The sequence below is a fragment of the Miniopterus natalensis genome, chromosome 17 (assembly GCF_054644295.1).
Source record: "Miniopterus natalensis isolate mMinNat1 chromosome 17, mMinNat1.hap1, whole genome shotgun sequence".
Lineage (NCBI taxonomy): Eukaryota > Metazoa > Chordata > Mammalia > Chiroptera > Miniopteridae > Miniopterus > Miniopterus natalensis.
The window spans coordinates 16,753,566-16,773,251 of record NC_142097.1 but is presented as its reverse complement, the minus strand read 5'-3'; the positions used below and the strand labels follow the sequence as shown (position 1 = coordinate 16,773,251).

The 19,686-nt window shown below is 54.7% G+C and overlaps 2 protein-coding genes across 2 annotated transcripts; both read left to right on the top strand.

The window, feature by feature from the left end:
* The first annotated feature begins 1,084 nt into the window (after positions 1 to 1,084).
* Positions 1,085 to 10,513, top strand: NEK8 (NIMA related kinase 8). Its single transcript, XM_087826485.1, has 15 exons — positions 1,085 to 1,131; positions 3,640 to 3,845; positions 4,084 to 4,316; positions 4,540 to 4,671; positions 5,384 to 5,592; positions 5,757 to 5,836; positions 5,918 to 6,099; positions 6,185 to 6,335; positions 6,745 to 6,821; positions 7,143 to 7,260; positions 7,864 to 8,014; positions 8,202 to 8,365; positions 8,470 to 8,628; positions 8,777 to 8,935; positions 9,328 to 10,513. The coding sequence occupies exons 1-15, from the start codon at positions 1,085 to 1,087 to the stop codon at positions 9,354 to 9,356; spliced, it is 2,097 nt and encodes a 698-aa protein (XP_087682611.1). The 3' UTR covers positions 9,357 to 10,513.
* A 101-nt stretch (positions 10,514 to 10,614) lies between these two features.
* On the top strand, positions 10,615 to 16,629 carry TRAF4 (TNF receptor associated factor 4). The gene is made up of 7 exons (XM_016201880.2): positions 10,615 to 10,812; positions 13,783 to 13,834; positions 14,427 to 14,531; positions 14,599 to 14,760; positions 14,850 to 15,011; positions 15,089 to 15,244; positions 15,519 to 16,629. The coding sequence occupies exons 1-7, from the start codon at positions 10,670 to 10,672 to the stop codon at positions 16,149 to 16,151; spliced, it is 1,413 nt and encodes a 470-aa protein (XP_016057366.2). The 5' UTR covers positions 10,615 to 10,669; the 3' UTR covers positions 16,152 to 16,629.
* Positions 16,630 to 19,686: the final 3,057 nt, after the last annotated feature.

Genomic DNA, 19,686 nt, shown 5'->3' with positions numbered 1-19,686 from the left:
CGAGTGTCCCAGGTGAGCGGCCTTCCCCCTTGGCGCTTGCTCCTGCTCCCCTTTGCTCACAGGGCAACTTTGTCCTCCAGCCAACACCGGCCCGAGTCCGCAAGGGGCGCTTCTGGGGCCCTTCTAGTGGTCACTACACTTGGGCAGGTTTGGACACCCTTTTGAGGGGTGGGATGGGAGCAGAAGATAAACACCCCATTCCTCACCCGGAAATAGGGACGCCATCTCTTAGCTGATCACCATTCTCTTGGTCCTTAACTGAGCTTGTATTGACTCGTGCAGAGCAGGAGGTGCCAGGGAGACACCTGAAATTAAATTCACTTCTGATCAAGGCCCTAAACAATCGTACTAACCCCTGGGCAGAAGCCTAGAACCCGTGTCGGCCAAACGGCTGTCTTTCCTCTTCTCCCTGACACAAGGAGGTTCTGCTAGCTTGTGTGTGTGCCGCTAAGGGTTGAGAGTGCTGATAAGCGCGATAGTCACTAGTTGGGACAGCTTGGAAACCATGTTACATTCTCCGTAGGTAAATCTACTTGCACAGGTCGGAGTTTGCCTAGTCCCTCCCTAGGCAAACAAAACTGACTGAGCTCCCTGCCCCTTGGAGCTAGAGCGACGCTCTCGGTTCAGTTTTGGTGGTGTGTATCGTTTGCGTGCCAATGAGATTCTGCTTTCTTTCCGAAACAGAGTCACTAGTGGTCAAATAGAGGGGCAGAGAGAGGTCAGTCCTTGCTTCCCATCCTCACTCGGCTTGTGCAGGGTACCTCTCGGGTCTTAGGAAGCTTTGCGAGGGCCGAATGCGGTCACACGTGTGGGAAGGTACCGTGCAGGCCATTGCGAAGGGCGCCCAAGAAATGGTATATCGCCCCTTCCTTCCTTGGACCCTGGAAAGTGACCCTGCGGATCCGGGTTGCAGAAACGGTGCAAACCCTCAAAGAGAGGTGTGAAGACTGAACCTACAGGTAGCTCAACTTGTGGCTCGCGGCAATTATTTTGCAGCGTAGGGGGCGTGGCTCTAGAGTGGGCCGGTCCGCGCACGCGCGGCGTCTGGGTGTAGGGGGTTCCGGAAATGTGACTGAGAAATGAGATGGAGAAGTACGAGCGGATCCGAGTGGTGGGGAGAGGTGCCTTCGGGTGAGCCAGGGCTCTGGGGGAGGAACCCACTCAGGGAGAGGGAAAAGACACCCCAACTCTGTCCGCGAAATCTCTGCCCGGTTAGCCCCGCCCCGAGGCGTGAGCGCCCACTCTAGGAAGCCCCGCCCAAGCTTCCGGTCCCGGTCCCGGCTGGGCGACTTGGCCGCCGAGGAGGCCACGCCCCCAGGAGCCTATGAGGCCACGCCCCCAGAAGCCTATGCGCCCGCGCCGGGCTCCGGCCTCCGATTCCGTACTCGATTCATTCGATAAATGCTGAGCGCTGACTATACGTCAGGCTCTCGGCGCTGGGTATACAGTGAAGACCAAAACAGACGTGATTTTTCCTCTCGGAACTTACAGCCTATAGGAAAAATGTACAATAAACAGAACATTGTTAAAGCAGCTATTAACAAGCTGCGAGAACAGAGTACACCCGGTAAGTACTTATTTGGGGTGGTCAAGGAAATTTCTCTGAGAGGTGAAGTTTAAAGTCAAGACTTGAGGAATGAGGACCAGTCTGACGGTGAAAGCAGAGCTTTTCAGGTGCAAGAAACAGCATATGTGAAGGTCCTCATGTGGGGGAAAATTCAGTATTCAGGGAGCTGAGAAAAAGACTGGTACAGTTGGGATGTAGTGGGCAAGGTAAAGAATGCTATCCCTTTTTATTTTTAAATATTCTTTATTGATTTTTAGAGAGAGAGGAAGGGAGAGGGAGAGAGAGAAACATCCAGTGAGAGTGAAACATTTATCTGTTGCCTCCTGGCTGCTGCCTTCTGCACGGCACCTACCAGGGATCAGCGGAAACCTGGGCACGTGCCCTGACCAGAATCGAACCAGCAACTTTTCAGTGCACAGGACAAGGCCCAACCAACGGTGCAACACTGTCCTGGGCTAAAAAAAAATTTTTTTAATACTATAAAATGTGAGGGTGGCGACCAGATTCTAGCCTTATAAACTCAGGTAAAGCTGTTGAATTTATTTGCAGTGTAAAGGGAAGAGGTGTAACCAGAGGATTTCATCTTGATATAGTTGCATTTTAAAATATATCTTTATTGATTTCAGAGAGAGGAAAGGAGAGGAAGAGAGATAGAAACATCAATGATGAGAGAGTCATTGATCGAGCCCACAAGCCGGGCATGTGCCCTGACTGGGAATCGAACCCCGATCGCCTGGATCCTAGGTCGATGCTCAACTGCTGAGCCACGCTGGGCGGGGCCTTGATATAGTCGCATTTTAAAAATACCACTGTGGCCCTGGCTGGAGGGGCTCAGTTGGTTAGAGCATTGTCCAGCACACTGAAAGGTCTCCTGTTCAATTTCCAGTCAGGGCACTTACCCAGGTTTCAGGTTCGATCCCCAGTCTGTTGGGGCATGTACGGGAGGCAACCAATCGATGTTTCTCTCTCCCTGCCTCTCTCTCTCAAATCAATAATAATTTAAAATAAATTTTAAATCACTCTGGCTGCTGTATGGAAATTAGATTTGTGGTGACAAGAGTGCAAGGGACCATTTTAAAGGCTAGTGCAGTGTTTTAGGCAATAAATGATGATTTTACCAAGGGTTAGCAGAGACAGAGGAAAATGGGTGGATTCACAATATTTTGGAAGTAGAAACAGGATTTGCTGATGTGTTAGTGTGAAATTGAGGAAAGATTCTGGCATGATTTTTGGGTGTCTGACTTTAATAATTGGGGGATGGTGTTATTTGCTGAGACAGGAGAGACTGAAGAAGGAAAGGTGTTGGGGCAGGAATCAAGAGTTTTCTTTTGAATTTGTTAAAATTTAGGATGCTTGTGAGACATTCAAATAGAAATGCAAAGTGCGTAATTGGATATGTGAGTTGGGCTCAGAGGAGAGGTGTGGGCTGGAGATGTAAGATTGATTCTTTGATGATCACCTTATAGTCCATTCATTCAGCAAATACCGATTGAGCTCCTACTATGTGCTGGGGTATGTACTAGGTTATGCACTGGGGATATAGTGGTGAGCAAGAATGAACAAGAACCTTGCTTTTATGGACACTGACCACAGACTTAAAGAAGATAATATGAATGGCTTCCACTCATTGAGCATTTTTGATGTGCCAGGCACTGTGCTAAATGCCTATACGCATTTTCTTATTTCATCCCTTCAGCAACCCATGTGAGGTCAATTCTTTTTTCCAATTCTGTAATCCAGGACCAGATAATTAGTAAGAGGAGGAACCAGGATTTGAACCCAGGCAGTTAACTTCAGAGTCTGTGGAAACTTAAAGAGATGAAGACTAACTTTGCCTCTTTATGCCTATAGTGAAACTGAGTCTCAAATAAGTTAAATGACTTGCCCAAGGTCACACAGAGCTTGTGGTCAGTCCTCCCCATTCCTAAACTCAGTGTTCTGTGCACTTAGATGACCTCTTAGTCTGGGTGCCATTCCCTTCTTAAGTCTAGTCATCAAGTCACCAGGTCTTCCCAGCGTGATATATAGCTGGAGGCTAAGCTGGTACCCACTGCTGTACTCTGTGTCCTTAGGATTGTGCACCTGTGCCTGCGTAAGGCGGACCAGAAGCTGGTGATCATCAAGCAGATCCCAGTGGAGCAGATGACTAAGGAAGAGCGGCAGGCAGCCCAAAATGAGTGTCAGGTCCTTAAGCTGCTCAACCACCCCAATGTCATTGAGTACTACGAGAACTTCCTGGAGGACAAAGCCCTCATGATTGCCATGGAATATGCACCAGGTGAGCCAGCCTCCTTGCACTGGCCAGTTCCAAGGGCCTCTCACCTATGGGACAGACAGACACAGATTAGCCAGCTTCCCTCCTTGGAATGCGCTTGGATGAGGGTCAGAGGTATAGAATTCTGACCCCCGTAGTGTGATGGTGGGAGGCCCTTGCCCTGTCTGGGAGTTTAGTTTCATAAAAGGGAAGTCTCAGGCCTGGAAAAGACTGGATCTTGACTCGTCCCTTGTGGCTGCAGGCGGCACCCTGGCTGAGTTCATCCAAAAGCGCTGCAATTCCCTGCTGGAGGAGGAGACCATCCTGCACTTCTTTGTGCAGATCCTGCTTGCACTGCATCACGTGCATACCCACCTCATCTTGCACCGGGACCTCAAGACCCAAAACATCCTTCTTGACAAACATCGCATGGTCGTCAAGATTGGTGACTTTGGCATCTCTAAGATCCTTAGCAGCAAGAGCAAGGCCTACACGGTGACTGGGCATGGAGGGGATCTCAAGGGTGCTAGAGGTTTTGAGGGTCAAGGCCCACTCTGCACCCCTATCTCCCACCCCACTCCCCAAGACCTTGACCCCTTAGCCCCTGGCTGGGTTGTCCTGAAGGAGGAAGCACTTTGGCCTGCTTGAGGGAGAAGCTGTCTCTAAGTGGCCCTTGGTCTGCCTTTCCTGAGCTGTAATATTAGCTTCCGTCCTGCAGGTGGTGGGCACTCCATGCTACATCTCCCCTGAACTGTGTGAGGGCAAGCCCTACAACCAGAAGAGCGACATCTGGGCCCTGGGCTGCGTCCTCTATGAGCTGGCCAGCCTCAAGAGGGCCTTCGAGGCTGCGGTGAGTAACCACTCCCAAGGGGACAACTGGGAAATCTCTCTACCCCCCTAAAGTCCCTGGTTCCACCTGTTTCTGTGATTCTTCTCTTGTGGCTGAATCAGGTCTCCCTCATCAGACTGGTGGATTACCCCAGGGCAGGGTCACAGCTTCCCTCAGACTATGAGTAGGGCTTGGGTTCCCCCTTTATTTATTTATTTATTTTAAATCCTCACCTGAGGATATTTTATTCATTGCTTTTCAGAGAGAGTGGAAGGGAGAGAAACATCAATGAGAGAGAGACATGGTTGCCTCCTGGACTCACCCTGACGGGCTGAGCTTGCAACCGAGGTACATGACCTTGGCTGGAATTGAACCCAGGACCCTTCAGTCTGTGGGCTAATGCTCTAACCACTGAGCAAACCGGCTAGGGCTTCCCCCTTTAAACTGAGGGCTCCTACGGGCAGTGTTCCCCCATCAGATTAGGGACCCTCCTAAAGGCAATACTTAAGTTTTCCCAACAACCCAGTGTTTCTGAGGACATAGCTGCAGTTCCCCTATCAGAGGTTCTCGAAAGCAGGGTTTGGATACCCTATCATTTTGGGAGTCCCCTCACCAGACTGAAGTCTCCTGAGCACAGGGCTATGACCACCCATCAGATGAGGGGCTAGGGCTGAAGCTCCCTAAGAGCCTGGCCTGAGGCTTTGGCTAACCCCACAACTTGATGCCTTCACAGAACCTGCCAGCGCTGGTGCTAAAGATCATGAGCGGCACCTTTGCACCCATCTCTGACCGGTACAGCCCTGAGCTGCGCCAGCTAGTCCTGAGTCTGCTCAGCCTGGAGCCAGCGCAGCGGCCACCACTCAGCCACATCATGGCGCAGCCCCTGTGCATCCGTGCCCTCCTCAACCTCCACACAGATTTGGGCAGCGTCCGCATGCGGAGGCCTGTGCAGGGAGTGGGGGAGGGGGCCCTGGGCAGCAGGGGGCACCCAGTGGGAGCACAGTAAGACTGGTACATAGGGGCCCTCAGGGCAAGTCCTCCATTCCTGTGTGTGGGAATACCAAAGAGGGTCAGTCCGTGTCCTGAGGCTCCCATCTGTTCCGCAGGGCAGAGAAGTCCCTGGCCACCGGGCCACCCATGGCCCCTGGCAGCACAGGGAGCAGGACCACCAGTGCCCGCTGCAGGGGTAAGTCCAGCTGACCTGAGTTCCCGTTGGACACCATGCCATTCCCACCAATTTAATAGGCCTGATGAGCTGTCCCCACAGGTGTCCCCCGGGGACCTGCACGGCCAGCCATTCCACCACCGCTGTCATCCGTGTACGCGTGGGGTGGGGGGCTGAGCGCTCCTCTGCGGCTGCCAATGCTCAACACAGAGGTGGTCCAGGTGGCCACTGGGCGCACACAGAAGGCTGGTGTCACACGCTCTGGGCGCCTCATCCTGTGGGAGGTAGAGGATGCTGGGATGTGCCCGGAGTGGGGGGAGGGCATACCTTAAGGAAGGGGGTGCTTAGGTTCCCTGGTCCCCTCCGCAGGCTCCTCCTCTAGGCGTCGGTGGTGGCCCGCTCCTCCCTGGGGCAGTGGAGCAGCAGCAGCCCCAGTTCATCTCACGTTTCCTGGAGGGCCAGTCAGGTGTGACCATCAAGCACGTGGCCTGCGGGGACCTCTTCACAGCCTGCCTGACTGGTTAGTGTGCCTGGAGACTACCCTGTGCAGGGAGTGGGGGAGGGGGCGATGAGAAAGTCCCCCAGAGCAACTTCCCTCTTTGCCTGTCACTTACAGACTGCTCAATAATACTTCTATCTATTAGTTATTAAGCACCAAGGAATTACTTACACAATCTCTTACCCTTCACAATAGGCCTGGCAAGGTAGTTATAGTATCCCATTTGACAGATCTGGAAGCTAAGGCTCAGTCACTTGTCCAAATTCATACACTTGGGAAAAGAGACCCCTGTCCTTATCTCTCCCCCTTTTCATCCAGCCTTGGCCTCCACGCAACTTTTTCGTGCTTCTCCAACCCAAGGTTGGATGGGTCCATCTGGAAAAACAGCCTAATCTCTCTCCCTTTCCTTTCCTCACTGCCCCCTTTCAAGACCGAGGTATCATCATGACCTTTGGCAGCGGCAGCAATGGGTGCCTAGGCCATGGCAGCCTCAATGACATCAGCCAGGTGGGTGTTGCATGTGCCTTGGGGAGGAGGAAATAGGGGAGATGGCAAGGAGCCTGTCTGAGAGCTGACACCCAGGTTGGGGACAGGGGAATTTTCAGCAACCACAAGTCCCTCTAGCTTGCAGGCTGCACCTATTCTGGGAAGCATCAGGGGAAGTACGAAAAGACCAGGCTTCCCCAATGGTTGCTGTGGTTGTGGTGGTGGTGGTGGCGGTGGTGAGCTAAAGAAACAGTCATCTCATGAGAATTTGCAGGCTCCAACTTTGTCCCTACAGGGGATGTTGAGTCCAGGCCCCTTGCTCACAGTTTCCTCTCTTTCTAGCCCACCATTGTGGAGGCCCTGCTGGGCTATGAGATGGTGCAGGTGGCCTGTGGGGCCTCTCATGTGCTGGCTCTGTCCACTGAGCGAGAACTATTTGCCTGGGGCCGTGGAGATGGTGGTAAGCTCTCCACCCTGTTTCAGCCTCTAGCTGCATCTCACAGCAACCCGCAGCCATGATTTGTTCCCCTTCGTACCCACCTTCCACCTATTGGCCCATTTTCTCCTCCCTCTTTTCTCTCCAATTCCATTCATTTATTCACTGAGCAAATCTTTACTGTACATTCACTATGTGCCCACCCTGTGCTGGGTGCTAAAACAAGATGAACAAGATACCACTTCCTTCAGGTACTTTCTGAGGGAGATTTCATCTGGGTCAGGCATCAAGCTGGGCATTGAAGCTAGAGATAACTTGGGGTTCCTGTCCTCTTGGAGGACACTGGTCGGGGGAGGGATGATGCATCATCATGACAGAGGACAGACAGCATCAGGGCTCCACCCAAGGCCCAGAGGTGTGGGAATTCAAGCAATGGCAAGGGACTCCACCTGGAGGTGCAGTGGTAGCAACTGAACAGGGCTTTAAAGGAGGAATAGGATTTTGACCCAAAGAGGAGCCAAGGACGGGCAGCCTTCACTCACACTGTTACTGCCTCTCCATGGGTCCTCATCCTGGCATCACCAACCCTAAAGCTCAATCTAGCCCCATCCTGGTTTCTCCTTATAGGCCGTCTGGGACTAGGCACCAGGGAGTCCTACAGCTGCCCCCAGCAGGTGCCCATGCCCCCAGGACAGGAAGCCCAGCGGGTTGTATGTGGCATTGATTCCTCCATGATCCTCACTGTGCCTGGCCGAGTCCTGGCCTGTGGGAGCAACAGGTAAATAGGTGCCCCAGGATGACTAGACTGCCCCCTTGCCATATTTGGCTCTAATGCTCCATCTGTCATTGCCTATCCCCCACCAGGAACCTTGGAGGGCTGAGGGTGCTGTGGGTGGGATCTGTGTCCCCTGTTGCATTAGTTCCTGCCTGTGTCATTTCGGCATGGCTGCTGGCTCTGCCCTTAGGTTCAACAAGCTGGGCCTGGACCACCTCTCCATGGGGGAGGAGCCTGCCCCCCACCAGCAAGTGGAGGAGGCTCTGAGCTTCACACCACTAGGTTCTGCGCCCCTGAACCAGGAGACTCTGCTGAGTGTGGACCTAGGCACTGCTCATTCAGCTGCTGTGACTGGTGGGTAGGACCTGGACAGGGAGGTAGGACAGGGACTCTCCTGGCTTCTTTGGGACCTCAGTTGAGGCACCCCTTTTCTTCCTTTCCTCTCTCCTCCCTTACAGCCTCTGGTGACTGCTATACTTTCGGCAGCAATCAGCATGGGCAATTGGGTACCAGTGCTCGCCGGGTCAGCCGGGCACCCTGTCAAGTGCAAGGCCTCCAGGGCATCAAGATAGCAATGGTGGCCTGTGGGGATGCCTTCACTGTAGCCATTGGGGCAGGTGATTAGTGGGCACTATGAGGGCAGATCGGGGCATGGACAGGCCCATGGGCAATGGGGGTTATGTGGGGGCTACGGCAATCTGGGAGGACAGCTGCTCACTAAGCTGTGTCCTCTCCCGTTTCCCTCTCTGGGATTCTCTCTGGCAGAAGGTGAAGTATATTCTTGGGGCAAAGGGGCCAGAGGTCGACTGGGAAGGAGGGATGAAGATGCTGGACTCCCTCGTCCAGTGCAGCTAGATGAGACACACCCCTACACAGTGTCTTCTGTGTCCTGTTGCCATGGAAACACCCTCCTGGCTGTACGCCGTGAGTTATAACTTTTTCCACCTCACCCACACAGGGTTAACCCAGCCGGCCCCTGCCCACACCCCTATCCCCAGTGGTAACAGCCCAAATCACTAAAAGCATCTTTAGCCCCCCCCAAATAAATGAAAGCAGAAGCTGTGGGATAAAACTGAGTTTCCTGCCTGGGGTGGGCAAGGGTGGGTAATTCTGGGCCTCATTGAAGAGCTGCCTTCACTGTTCCCCGGGGCCAAGTGCATTCTTTCTCCTCTGCTGCCTAGTCCAGTTTAGTTTGAACCTCTAATTCTGGTCTGCAGGTTCAGGGCCCAGTGTAGAACTGGGAACAGAAGTGGATGATGCTTGTTGGAGGCTCTGTTTCTGGGAGGCTGCAGAGGTTTCTCTTTTGTATTCTCTAGCTGTCACAGATGAGCCAGCTCCCCCGTAAGGCACCTGGATACACGTCTGGGCCACCCTGATATTGCTTCTCTGAATGTTCTTGAAAAGTACAGGTGCCTGAAGCATGACTGTCCCCATCCGCGCCCCCTGGATTATGTCTAATGGGGTTTAAGAACTAGTGAAGCCCTTGCCCTGCTTCTGGCCGTGGATATGTAAAACTCAACCCACCCTATTCCCCTAACACCTCTTTTTTCCCTCCCCATTCCTTCTTAAGTCAACGCCCCGAGGGTCCAGCTTGGCTAGAGTTGGAAGCCAGACCTAACCCTTGGAAGCAGGGTGGTCTTCAGAGCCTTGACAGAAAAAGGCTGGAGGTGGATGTGGCTCTACTCAGATGGTGCCTCTTTCCCCAGCCCGGTTAGAAAATGCATCTCTGGTGCCCACTAGGACAGCAGCACAGTACTTTGGAGCAGGTCAAGCTGGGGCCTGCCTGGAAGGCCATTCCAGAGGTCATTCCAGCCGCCTAGCCTGTGCATTGCCTGGAGCAGGGAGGTCTGAGGGAACTGCAGTCACCCGCCTCTCACCCTTTGCCATTCCTCCAAAACAGGTTGGGGGAAAGGGTAACTGGCTGGACCAGACCAGTTTCCAGATGACTGGGAAGTAGAGCCAATAAAAACATCAGCTGCCTGCCTAGAGTGTGGTCTCTTCAGGAGGGGGAAGTGGCTGCCCAACACCCCAGGGTTGGGCTGGGCCCCCGATCTCAGCTGCAGGGCCGTGGTCAAGGAAGGAATGTGGGCGCAGCCTAAGGCTGGGGCCGAGTTTCCTCTGGCCCAGAGCCCAGCCCTGCCTCCCCTCCCCAGCCGGGATCCCAAGATCTGGTTGCCAGGCTTCGGCTGCCTAGCACCTGGAAGCTGGAGTCCCGGGCTCCGGGGCGACACGTGGCCCTCGAGACGGAGCTGTACACTCGGGAGAGGCAAACCTTTGTGGCGCGGCCCGTCCCGTCCCCCGGGGCCCTCTGGCCCATCCAGCGCCAGCTGCCCCCTGCCCCACTCCCCAGCTCTGGGGAGAAGCAGAGCCACAATCTCTCTTCCCAAGCAGAAAGAGGAGCCCCTGCTTGGGGAGGGGGCGAGCCTGGCCAAGGGCCAACCTCGAAGCCACGCGCTCGGGGTGAGCGGAGAACGGCCGCGCCGGGCGCTAGGACCTCGCGGGCGCGGCTCCGCCCCCTCTTCCGGCCCGCGGGCGGGAGGGCTGAGCGCCCGCCGTGGCCGACAGTCGGCGCCGCCCGGAGCCGGGAGCGCGGCCCGAGCGAGGCGCGGGCTGTGGGGCCGCCGCGTGCCCGGCCCCGCTCGCCCGTGCCCGCCCGCCATGCCCGGCTTCGACTACAAGTTCCTGGAGAAGCCCAAGCGGCGGCTGCTGTGCCCTCTGTGCGGGAAGCCCATGCGCGAGCCCGTGCAGGTTTCTACCTGCGGCCACCGCTTCTGCGACACCTGCCTGCAGGAGTTCCTCAGGTGCGGGCCGGGGACGGCGGGGATGCCGGTGCGGGCGCGGGAGGGGGAGCACACCGCATGGGGAGGGGCCCAGGTCGGAGTCACGCCAGGCCTTTGTCTGCACCTTGGCGCGGTGACCTCAGGGGCGCCCACCGTGACATCACGGGGCGGCGATGACGTCAGGCCGGGAGGGAGAACCCCGCGCACTAATCCGTAGGGTTGCGGGTGCCATCGGCTCCCGCGCCCATTCGGAGGAATTCAGTACCTTCCCGCGGAGCGGAGGTGGGGAAGGACGCTCTTCCTGACCCGCGGCCGGCCCTTCCCCCTCACCTGGGAGCCACTGCGGCCTCACCCTTGAACTTTGAATCCTTCTGGGAAGAGGACAGAACCCTCCCTCCTGCGCCGCACCTTAAACTTCCCGAGCTTTCACCCATCTCCCCAACCTCTTGATTCTTCGAACATTACAAGAAAGGCAGCTATTGTTCTCCCATTTCACAGATGATGAAACGCGAGGTTGAAAGAAAGGCTGCGACTTGCCCATGGCCACACAGTTTCTTAAAGGCTTAACTGGGATTTAAGTCCGGGCTGCTTGTGGTCACACAATAGAGGGAGGACAGTGACCCTCAGATCTCCCCTGAAGCAGGAACCTGGGTGTCCCTCCTACCCCTGGGACTCTTGAGTACCATTTTTAGTCTGTAGATTTTAGGGAGAGGGGCCCACCCTGTGTGTTACTGAAAGTCCCCTGTTCTCTGAGGACCCAGGTCACCCCTTGGCTCTAGGCATCCATTGAGTTCTGGGCGCCCTGTGGTGTTGAATCTCCTGCTCATGCTGGGAACTGCTCAGGCCAGGTGTGGGTTGGTCGTGTGCCAAGATCACAGGGGAGGCTGGGTCAGTCACTGCCATGTGTCAGGAGGCTGTTTGCTGAGGGGTGTGGGCTCCTTCCTTTAGTGCACTCTCCCTCTTCCCTCCCTCCCTCGGGCTGTCCTCTGCAGCCCCTAGCCTGGCGGAAATCTCAGCAGGCTCTTTGTTTTCTGTTCCCCACAGCCTGGGCAGGCTCCTGCCCTCACATATGCTCCTGCACAAGCTGCTGTGTTGCCCCCTCCTCCTTTTCCCTCACCCTCCTCCCTCCTCCCTGAAGTGTACACACATCCTCCCCTACAGACACACAGTCCCATTGTCTTCTCTAGTGCCCTTCCCCAGCCCTCTGGTTTCCAGATGAGGCCAGCTGAGCAACCCCCCCAACTCAGCTGACCCACCCCCACTACCTCAGGGAAGGATCCAGGAGGGGGCTGCCAGGCCCCTTTCACTCCACCTCCTCTGCCCCTCTCTGCTGCTTCTGCCCCTCCTCCTCCCGGAAATCCCCTCTTCCTCTCCCACAACCCCCTCCCCCTATCCTGTCTTCTCCCCTGGGCCTGGGCCTCCACTGCACAGCCTGGAGCAGTTTCTCTGCCCCTGCCTCCCCCTTTCCCCTAGTCACTAGTGCCTGAATTTTGCTGCTGAGGCCCCTGGAGGGAGGAGGGAAGAGGTGGTTGAACAGGCTCTGCCCCTCACGACCACACGATACTGTCCAGGCAAGGGTGCCCTTAGCACTGACAGAACCTTTGTCCTGGCTGGGCCCCAAACTGCCCAGGCTAATCTGCTCCAAGCCTGGGGACTTGCCCCAGTCCCCTCCCTGTCTCCAAAACCATGAAGTCAGCACATTCCTGAAGCAGCCAAGCAGACCCCCCCTTCCCCATGGCCCACCCCCCTTTCCCCATTCCTGCCTGGTTGGTCCAGGAAGGCTGCTTGCCCTGTGGGCATGGGCATACCTCATCAGTGCCTGGGCATGTATCCTTTGCTTGGTAGTAGTGGGGTCAGGGAGAGGAGGTGGGTGCTAGAAATCCTTTGGGGATTTGGGGCATGAACTACCCAGGTCCTGCAAAGTATCATTACGGAGGGCTGCCATGTGGCTTCTGCTTTTGCCTGATTCCTGCCTGCCTTCCACATAACTGACTTACACCTGCCAGAAATACCATGCCTGAGGGCCTTCAGTCCTGCTGAGTGAGCCCTTGCTCTGTCTAGGCAATGCCAGGTGTGACTGGTCCTGGCTAGGGTCAGCAAGGTTATGTTGGTGGAAGGAGGCATGCTAATAGGTTCCTTGAGTGCTAACAGCCTGGTGGGGATGAGTGGAGAGGGAGAGCAGCAAGCTGGATCAGCGGGCTTCAGCTGCATGCTGTGCTATGAGCAGAGTCTCGGGCCTGCTCGCCGGGACAGTTTTTCTTGCCCTAGCCTCTCTTCTATGTGCTGTACAGTATAACAACCAATCCAAGCTGTGGAATCAGACAGACATACCCAGGTGCTGCTTCAGCTGTAGCCTCAGTGCTTTCATCTGCAAAACTGGGGATATTCAGCCCCTTCTCAGAGACAGGTGGTGAGAAGTGGTTAGGAGTGTAAACACAGTGCCTTGGAGTGAGCCTTTCCTCCTCTTTGCTTTAGGAGACACACCCTCATAAGAAGGAGGGAAAGGATGGGGTAAGGTGGCCCCAAGCTGACCTTTGCCCGTGGTTCTTGGCTGGGCACCTTCATAGGGGTTGGGAAGCCCTGGCTCTTAATCTCAGCCCATCCCTGTTCACCCTGTCCCCCCCATCAGCTTTCAGCCCAGCCAGTGAAAACTAACCTTAGGGGAGGGGATGGCTGGGCAGCCTGTTCTTTCCCAGTCCAGCTGCCATCCTGGGGGGAGGGGTGCCAACTGCCACCTGTTGGCCAAATGCTGTCTGAAGCAGCTGTTTCTGCCTCCACTGGACCCAGAACTCTCCTCCTCAGTACAAGAGCTGGGATCTTCTGGGGTCCTGGGGAAGCCTGTACCCTCAGGACTCTGCTCACCCTCTCAGGTGGGGCTGGCTTGGAACCAGTCTGGTGAGGGAAGGCGGCTGCCCTGGCTGAGGGGGTGGGACCTGGGGTTCTCCCTTCCCATAGTGTGGAGCCTTGACTCTGTCTCCTCTCCTTTCACAGTGAAGGAGTCTTCAAATGCCCTGAGGACCAGCTTCCTCTGGACTATGCCAAGGTGAGTCCACAGAGCCAGGCAGAGGCCCAGGTACAGGCTGTTGTCCTTGGTGGAGGCTGGAGCTGCTGGCAGCCAGTAGGCTCAGGGCCAATGTCAACCTACGGCTTCCGAATCATGTGCCCCCACAAAGGTGGCCTGTTCCCTCCCACCAGGCCAGTTTGCAAATGAGGCCCTTATTTGCCCTGGAGGGCAGGCACAATACCTAGCTTGTGGGGGTACACAGAGCTGCTCTGTGCCCACAAGAAATGTTCCCCACCCCTCTGGGTGGCAGGCCAGACCTGTGGCTAAGGGCCAGGACCCCTCTACCAGAGGGAAGGAGGCAGAGGGTTTGGGAGCTGCCTGCTTGACTAAGCAGACTGATTGGCTGCTACTCCAAAGGGAATGTGCAGATATGTTGGGGACCCTAGAATCCAGCAATGGAATAGATACTGCCTGCTGTGCCCTTTTCCCCTGGGCACAGAGGGGAATATAGCCCAGGAGAGGCTGTTACTGGCTCTAGGGTAGAGCTAGCCTATCTGGGGGTGGAGGAGGCAGGAAGTGGGGACTGTAACAGGTTCTGACCCTGACCAGTTTCCCCCACTCCCGTCCCCAGATCTACCCGGACCCAGAACTGGAGGTACAAGTGTTGGGCCTGCCCATCCGCTGCATCCACAGTGAGGAGGGCTGCCGCTGGAGTGGGCCACTTCGTCACCTACAGGTGAGGTTCTGATTGGGTGAGGACTACCCCTCCCTTGGCAAGCACTAACCAAAGCCCTTCCTACCAGGGTCACCTGAATACCTGCAGCTTCAATGTAGTCCCCTGCCCCAATCGCTGCCCCACCAAGCTGAGCCGCCGAGATCTGCCTGCACACTTGCAACATGACTGCCCAAAGCGGCGCCTCAAGTGCGAGTTTTGTGGCTGTGACTTCAGTGGGGAGGCCTTTGAGGTGGGTGGGGCCTGGCTTAGGGTAGAGGGAGAGTGGGGCACCTGGTGGCCCAGGAATTCCTTAACTCAGTCCCTCTGGCATTTCCATAGAGCCATGAGGGCGTGTGTCCCCAAGAGAGTGTCTACTGTGAGAACAAGTGTGGTGCCCGCATGATGCGGCGGCTGCTGGCCCAGCATGCCACCTCTGAGTGCCCCAAGCGCACCCAGCCTTGCACCTACTGCACCAAGGAGTTCGTTTTTGACACCATCCAGGTGAGGCCCTTTCTGAACTGGGCTGTGGGGCAGGTAGCAGGGAGTCAGGCTACTGAACACTGTCTCTGCCACCCTAGAGCCACCAGTACCAGTGCCCGAGGTTGCCTGTGCCCTGCCCCAACCAGTGTGGTGTGGGCACTGTGGCTCGGGAGGACCTGCCAGGCCACCTGAAGGACAGCTGTAGCACTGCCCTGGTGCTGTGTCCATTCAAAGACTCCGGTTGCAAGCACAGGGTGAGATACCCCTCTTCCTTCCTGTCAACCCCTTCTTGGTCCTTGAAGCCTCAGACGTAGACTTGGGGGCCCGAGCCCATGGTGGTCCCTGCTCTGCTGCTCTGAAGCGTTCAGCTCTTCCCCCTGCGGGCCAGCTTCATCCTCCCAGTGCCCTCAACCTTCCTCACTCAGAGCTGAGTTCCTGCCACCCTGTGCCCACTCCTCCCCTTAACATGGGCCTGCCCCTACTGATAATTCTCCTCCCTTTCCCCATGGCCTGGGGCTTTGCCAACAGTGCCCTAAGCTGGCAATGGCACGGCATGTGGAGGAGAGTGTGAAGCCGCATCTGGCCATGATGTGTGCCCTGGTGAGCAGGCAGCGGCAGGAGTTGCAGGAGCTGCGGCGAGAGCTGGAGGAGTTGTCGGTGGGCAGTGATGGTGTGCTCATCTGGAAGATTGGCAGCTATGGGCGGCGGCTACAGGAGGCCAAAGCCAAGCCCAACCTTGAGTGCTTCAGCCCGGCCTTCTACACACATAAGTATGGCTACAAGCTGCAGGTGTCTGCATTCCTCAATGGCAATGGCAGTGGTGAAGGCACACATCTCTCGCTGTATATTCGTGTGCTGCCAGGTGCCTTTGACAATCTCCTTGAGTGGCCCTTTGCCCGCCGTGTCACCTTCTCCCTGCTGGATCAGAGCGACCCTGGGCTGGCTAAGCCACAACATGTCACTGAGACCTTTCACCCTGACCCAAACTGGAAGAATTTCCAAAAACCAGGCACTTGGCGGGGCTCCCTGGATGAGAGTTCTTTGGGCTTTGGTTACCCCAAGTTCATCTCCCACCAGGATATCCGCAAGCGAAACTATGTGCGGGATGATGCAGTCTTCATCCGTGCCTCAGTTGAATTGCCCCGGAAGATCCTCAGCTGAGCACAGACAGGGCTCCAGGAGAAAGGGGGTGGAACATGACCTCTGTCAGGCACTGGCTGAACCTGGAAAGGGGGCAGGACCCCCTTTCAGCTGCTTCTGCAGCGTAGGTTCTGTTACCCTCTTCCCCCTCCCCTCTTCCTTACCACCCTCAGGTGCCTCCTATTGGTGCTTCAGCCCTGGTGAGCAGGTCTTGGGGTCATCAAGGGCTTGGAAACAAGTGACCCTAGGGCTTGTCTCCTCTCCTGGGCAGGGCAGACATGCCTTGGTGCCGGCCACACTCTACCTGGACTGAGGTGCCTGCTGGTGCTATGTCCCAAGAGCCATAAGGGGGAGGGGGAGTTGGGTAGTTAAAGAATCTGTCTTGAGATCTGATTTCTCTTCCCCTTTCCCCAGCTGTGCCCTCTGGTTATTTATTTACTTAGTGCCAGGAGGGCACAGCAGGGAGCCCTGATTTTTAATAAATCCTGAATTGTATTTATTAATTTGGTTCCGGTCTGACTCATCTGGGTTGGTTAGGGCCCTAGAAGGCTGGGTCCAACTGTGAAGGCAAAGGACCATTCAGAGACAGGCTGCTACCTCTTTGGCCCCAGGATCCAGCTGCCCTGATGGTCGCCCTCTGGTGGAGGACAGGGGAAGTGCACCAGCCTTTGTGTGGAGGAGATGCCTGCTGCTGCCCCCTGGTGGTTAGAAGGGAGAGGTTCAGGACCTGAACATTTTAGCTGGAGTCCCAGACTAGTGTGTCTGCCCTAGGCAAATCTTTCTTGGTCTAATGATAATGTTTACCATTCATTTAGTACTTTCATGTGGCAGACACTGCTAAGCACTTTACATGCATTTCACTTAATACAACAGTGAAGTGAAATAGCTTTTATCACCATAATAGAACCTATCTTAGGCTGTACTGAAGATTTAATGAGATAAAGCATGTTCCCAGCACAGAATAAGTGCTTGATGAATGTTAGCCTAACTCCAAAGCCCATCCCACATCCAGAGACTAAGCTGAGCAAAGGGCCTTCTAGGTGTACAAAGCACTTGGATTTTCTCATCCATGCTCATTTACTTTTCATATAAGTGTCAATGGGTGCCTGTGGTTATCCACATTTGACTGATGAAATAGGAACAGAGGAGTGAATTGACTTCAGTGATCTTTCAGCTGGTTTGGGGCAGGGCTTAGATTCTGCTTCAAGCTCTAGTAATTATTTTGCTAATAGTTAGATTTGGGTTTGTGTCCTTACTGTGCTTCCTTTTGGGCAAGTTGCTTAGCTATATGGGGGGCATCTTTGCTCTCACTGGTAAAATGAGTGTAATCCTGCTCACCACCTAGATTTGTTGTAAAGATGAACCAATCAGCATAAAGTGCTTTACTCTTGGCTGGCCCTGAGAAGAGGCCCAATGATGGAAATTATTTAGTAAAGGGAAGGTTCAGAGGCTATAGTTCTTGCCTTCACCACCACACAGAGCTCAGGTGAGAAGGACCCCTTCTCAGAAAGTGACAGGAAAGGGTAGCCTAAGCCAGCCAGCCTGGGAAACTAACCACCAGCTTAACCTTCAAAAGGTCAAATTCACGGATCTAGGGAGATGGGGGGCGGGGAGCACCGGCTGGCTGCCTTTCTGATAAAGATGGCCCCTTCATCAGATAAAACCATCTTGGTACAGTGACATCTGGAATTTAATAGGATAGCCATGGGCTCTAGCAGAAGAAATGCCTTCACTTAAGTGCTTGTTTCAGGCAACAGGTGGAACCATCTTTCCAAGAGAAGTTAGATACCCTAGATCAAGGTTGGGCTGTCTGCTGATAAGACTTCCACTGCACCATTCCAGGGGAACATGTCTCCTAGAGTTGTGTGCAACAATGGAATATTGCAGTCAGCCCCATGCCCAGGTCCAGCCCTCACTCCAGTGGTGCTGCAGGCAGTTGCCGCCTTGTGGAACTCACCCAAAGATATTTCCTCCATTGCTTTTCAGAGTGGAAAGGAGAGAGTGAAACAGGGATGTGAGAGAGACACATTGACTGGTTGCCTCCCGCACACGCCCCAACCAGGGCTGGGGATCAAGCCTACAACTGAGGAACATGTTCTTAGCCGGAATCAAACCCAGGATCCTTCAGTCCATGGGCCAATGCTCTGACCACTCAGCCAAACCAGCTAGGGCTTAATTCTTTTTTAAAATCTCCACCCAATGACATGCTTAAAGAGAGGGAGAGATACATCAATGTGAGAAACATCGACTGGTTGCCTTCTGTATGAGCCCCAACCAGGAATTGAACCCACAACCCAGGTATGTATCCTGACCAGGAACCAAACCGGCAACCTTTCAGCGCACAGGATGATGCTCAACCAACTGAGCCACTCCAGCCAAGCGTGGCCAGGTTTGCACCTAAGTGTGAGCAAGCACCTGCCCCAGGAACTGTTGTTCACTGTGGAGGCAGAGCTGGGTTCAACTCACTGTCTACCTTGGGCTGACTGCAGGTCTCATGTGACCCAGGCATAAGAGGGCTTTCTTTCACAGGGATGACATGAATAAAGGGGGGAAAGCCCCTTCACAAAAGGGCAACCCACAGATACAGGTATTCTCAGGAGGGGAGGGTGTTTCAACTCCAACAGTTCTGACAGCCACCTGCTGACTCTCGCTTCTAAGGATCTGATTCCACCCTCACCGCATCCCACATCTCGAGACGTCGTCCCTTTCCTCCATTGCATCTTAGCCCAAACCCACCCTCAGCAGAAAGGGGAACAGGGAATCCAGCTGACACAGGTTTGAACTGCACAGGTCCCCTTAAATGTGGATTTTTTCCAATAACTATATCGCCTTGTTTTAAAATTTTCCCTCTTGCTTACTTTATTATAATAGAGCATATACTACATGTAACATACAAAATGTGTTACTCAGCTGCTATCTGTAAGGCTTCCAGTCAACAGGTTATTAGTAAAGTTTAGTCAAGTTATTTAGACTGTGGGGGGGCTAGAGGAGCCTCGAACTCCTCCACACCCATTGTTCAAGGGTCAACTGTAAATAGCTCTTTCAAGTTTTTCCCCCCTGCAGACAAAAAGGGAAAGTTCTCCAATACTCAACCCTTAGGATTCACCAAGAGAGCTACTTTTCCTTTTACAGATTATAGCACTTACTACCTCCACCTGTCAGAGGCCCTCAGCAATCCCAGTGTGGGAGGTGGGAGGAGGGAGGGATGTCTCATCTTAAATGGCTTATTAGCAAACTACCCATTTCTCAAAGACTTATGGCCCTTGGGGAGAGTGGCAGTACAGTTCAGACCTCCACTGAAGGGCAGCAAACCATACTAAGCCATCAAGTCCCACCAAGGCCCTAGCAGTCCTGCCTACGGAGAGAGGTCCAGCCAGCTGGGCACTTCCTGGAGGCTGACTTCCCGCCTTACAATCCCCACACCTGGTCTGCAATAATGGATTGGGAGGGCTTCTGAGTGGAATGAACAGGGGGTTCCCGTTCGGAAAATGAGGAATTACTTCCCGTCTAGTAAATGAGACGTTAGAAACCACTATAAACGAATAGGACAAGATCA

What these genes read in the sequence shown, in the direction of transcription:
- TRAF4 (XM_016201880.2), top strand. Translation starts at nt 10,670, where the DNA reads ATGCCCGGCTTCGACTACAAGTTCCTGGAGAAGCCCAAGCGGCGGCTG. An exon ending in TCAGTGGGGAGGCCTTTGAG is followed by an intron (nt 14,761 to 14,849) that starts GTGGGTGGGGCC and finishes GCATTTCCATAG; the next exon opens with AGCCATGAGGGCGTGTGTCC. An exon ending in TCGTTTTTGACACCATCCAG is followed by an intron (nt 15,012 to 15,088) that starts GTGAGGCCCTTT and finishes CTGCCACCCTAG; the next exon opens with AGCCACCAGTACCAGTGCCC.
- NEK8 (XM_087826485.1), top strand. Translation starts at nt 1,085, where the DNA reads ATGGAGAAGTACGAGCGGATCCGAGTGGTGGGGAGAGGTGCCTTCGG. An exon ending in CTTCACAGCCTGCCTGACTG is followed by an intron (nt 6,336 to 6,744) that starts GTTAGTGTGCCT and finishes CCCCCTTTCAAG; the next exon opens with ACCGAGGTATCATCATGACC. An exon ending in CACTGTAGCCATTGGGGCAG is followed by an intron (nt 8,629 to 8,776) that starts GTGATTAGTGGG and finishes TCTCTCTGGCAG; the next exon opens with AAGGTGAAGTATATTCTTGG.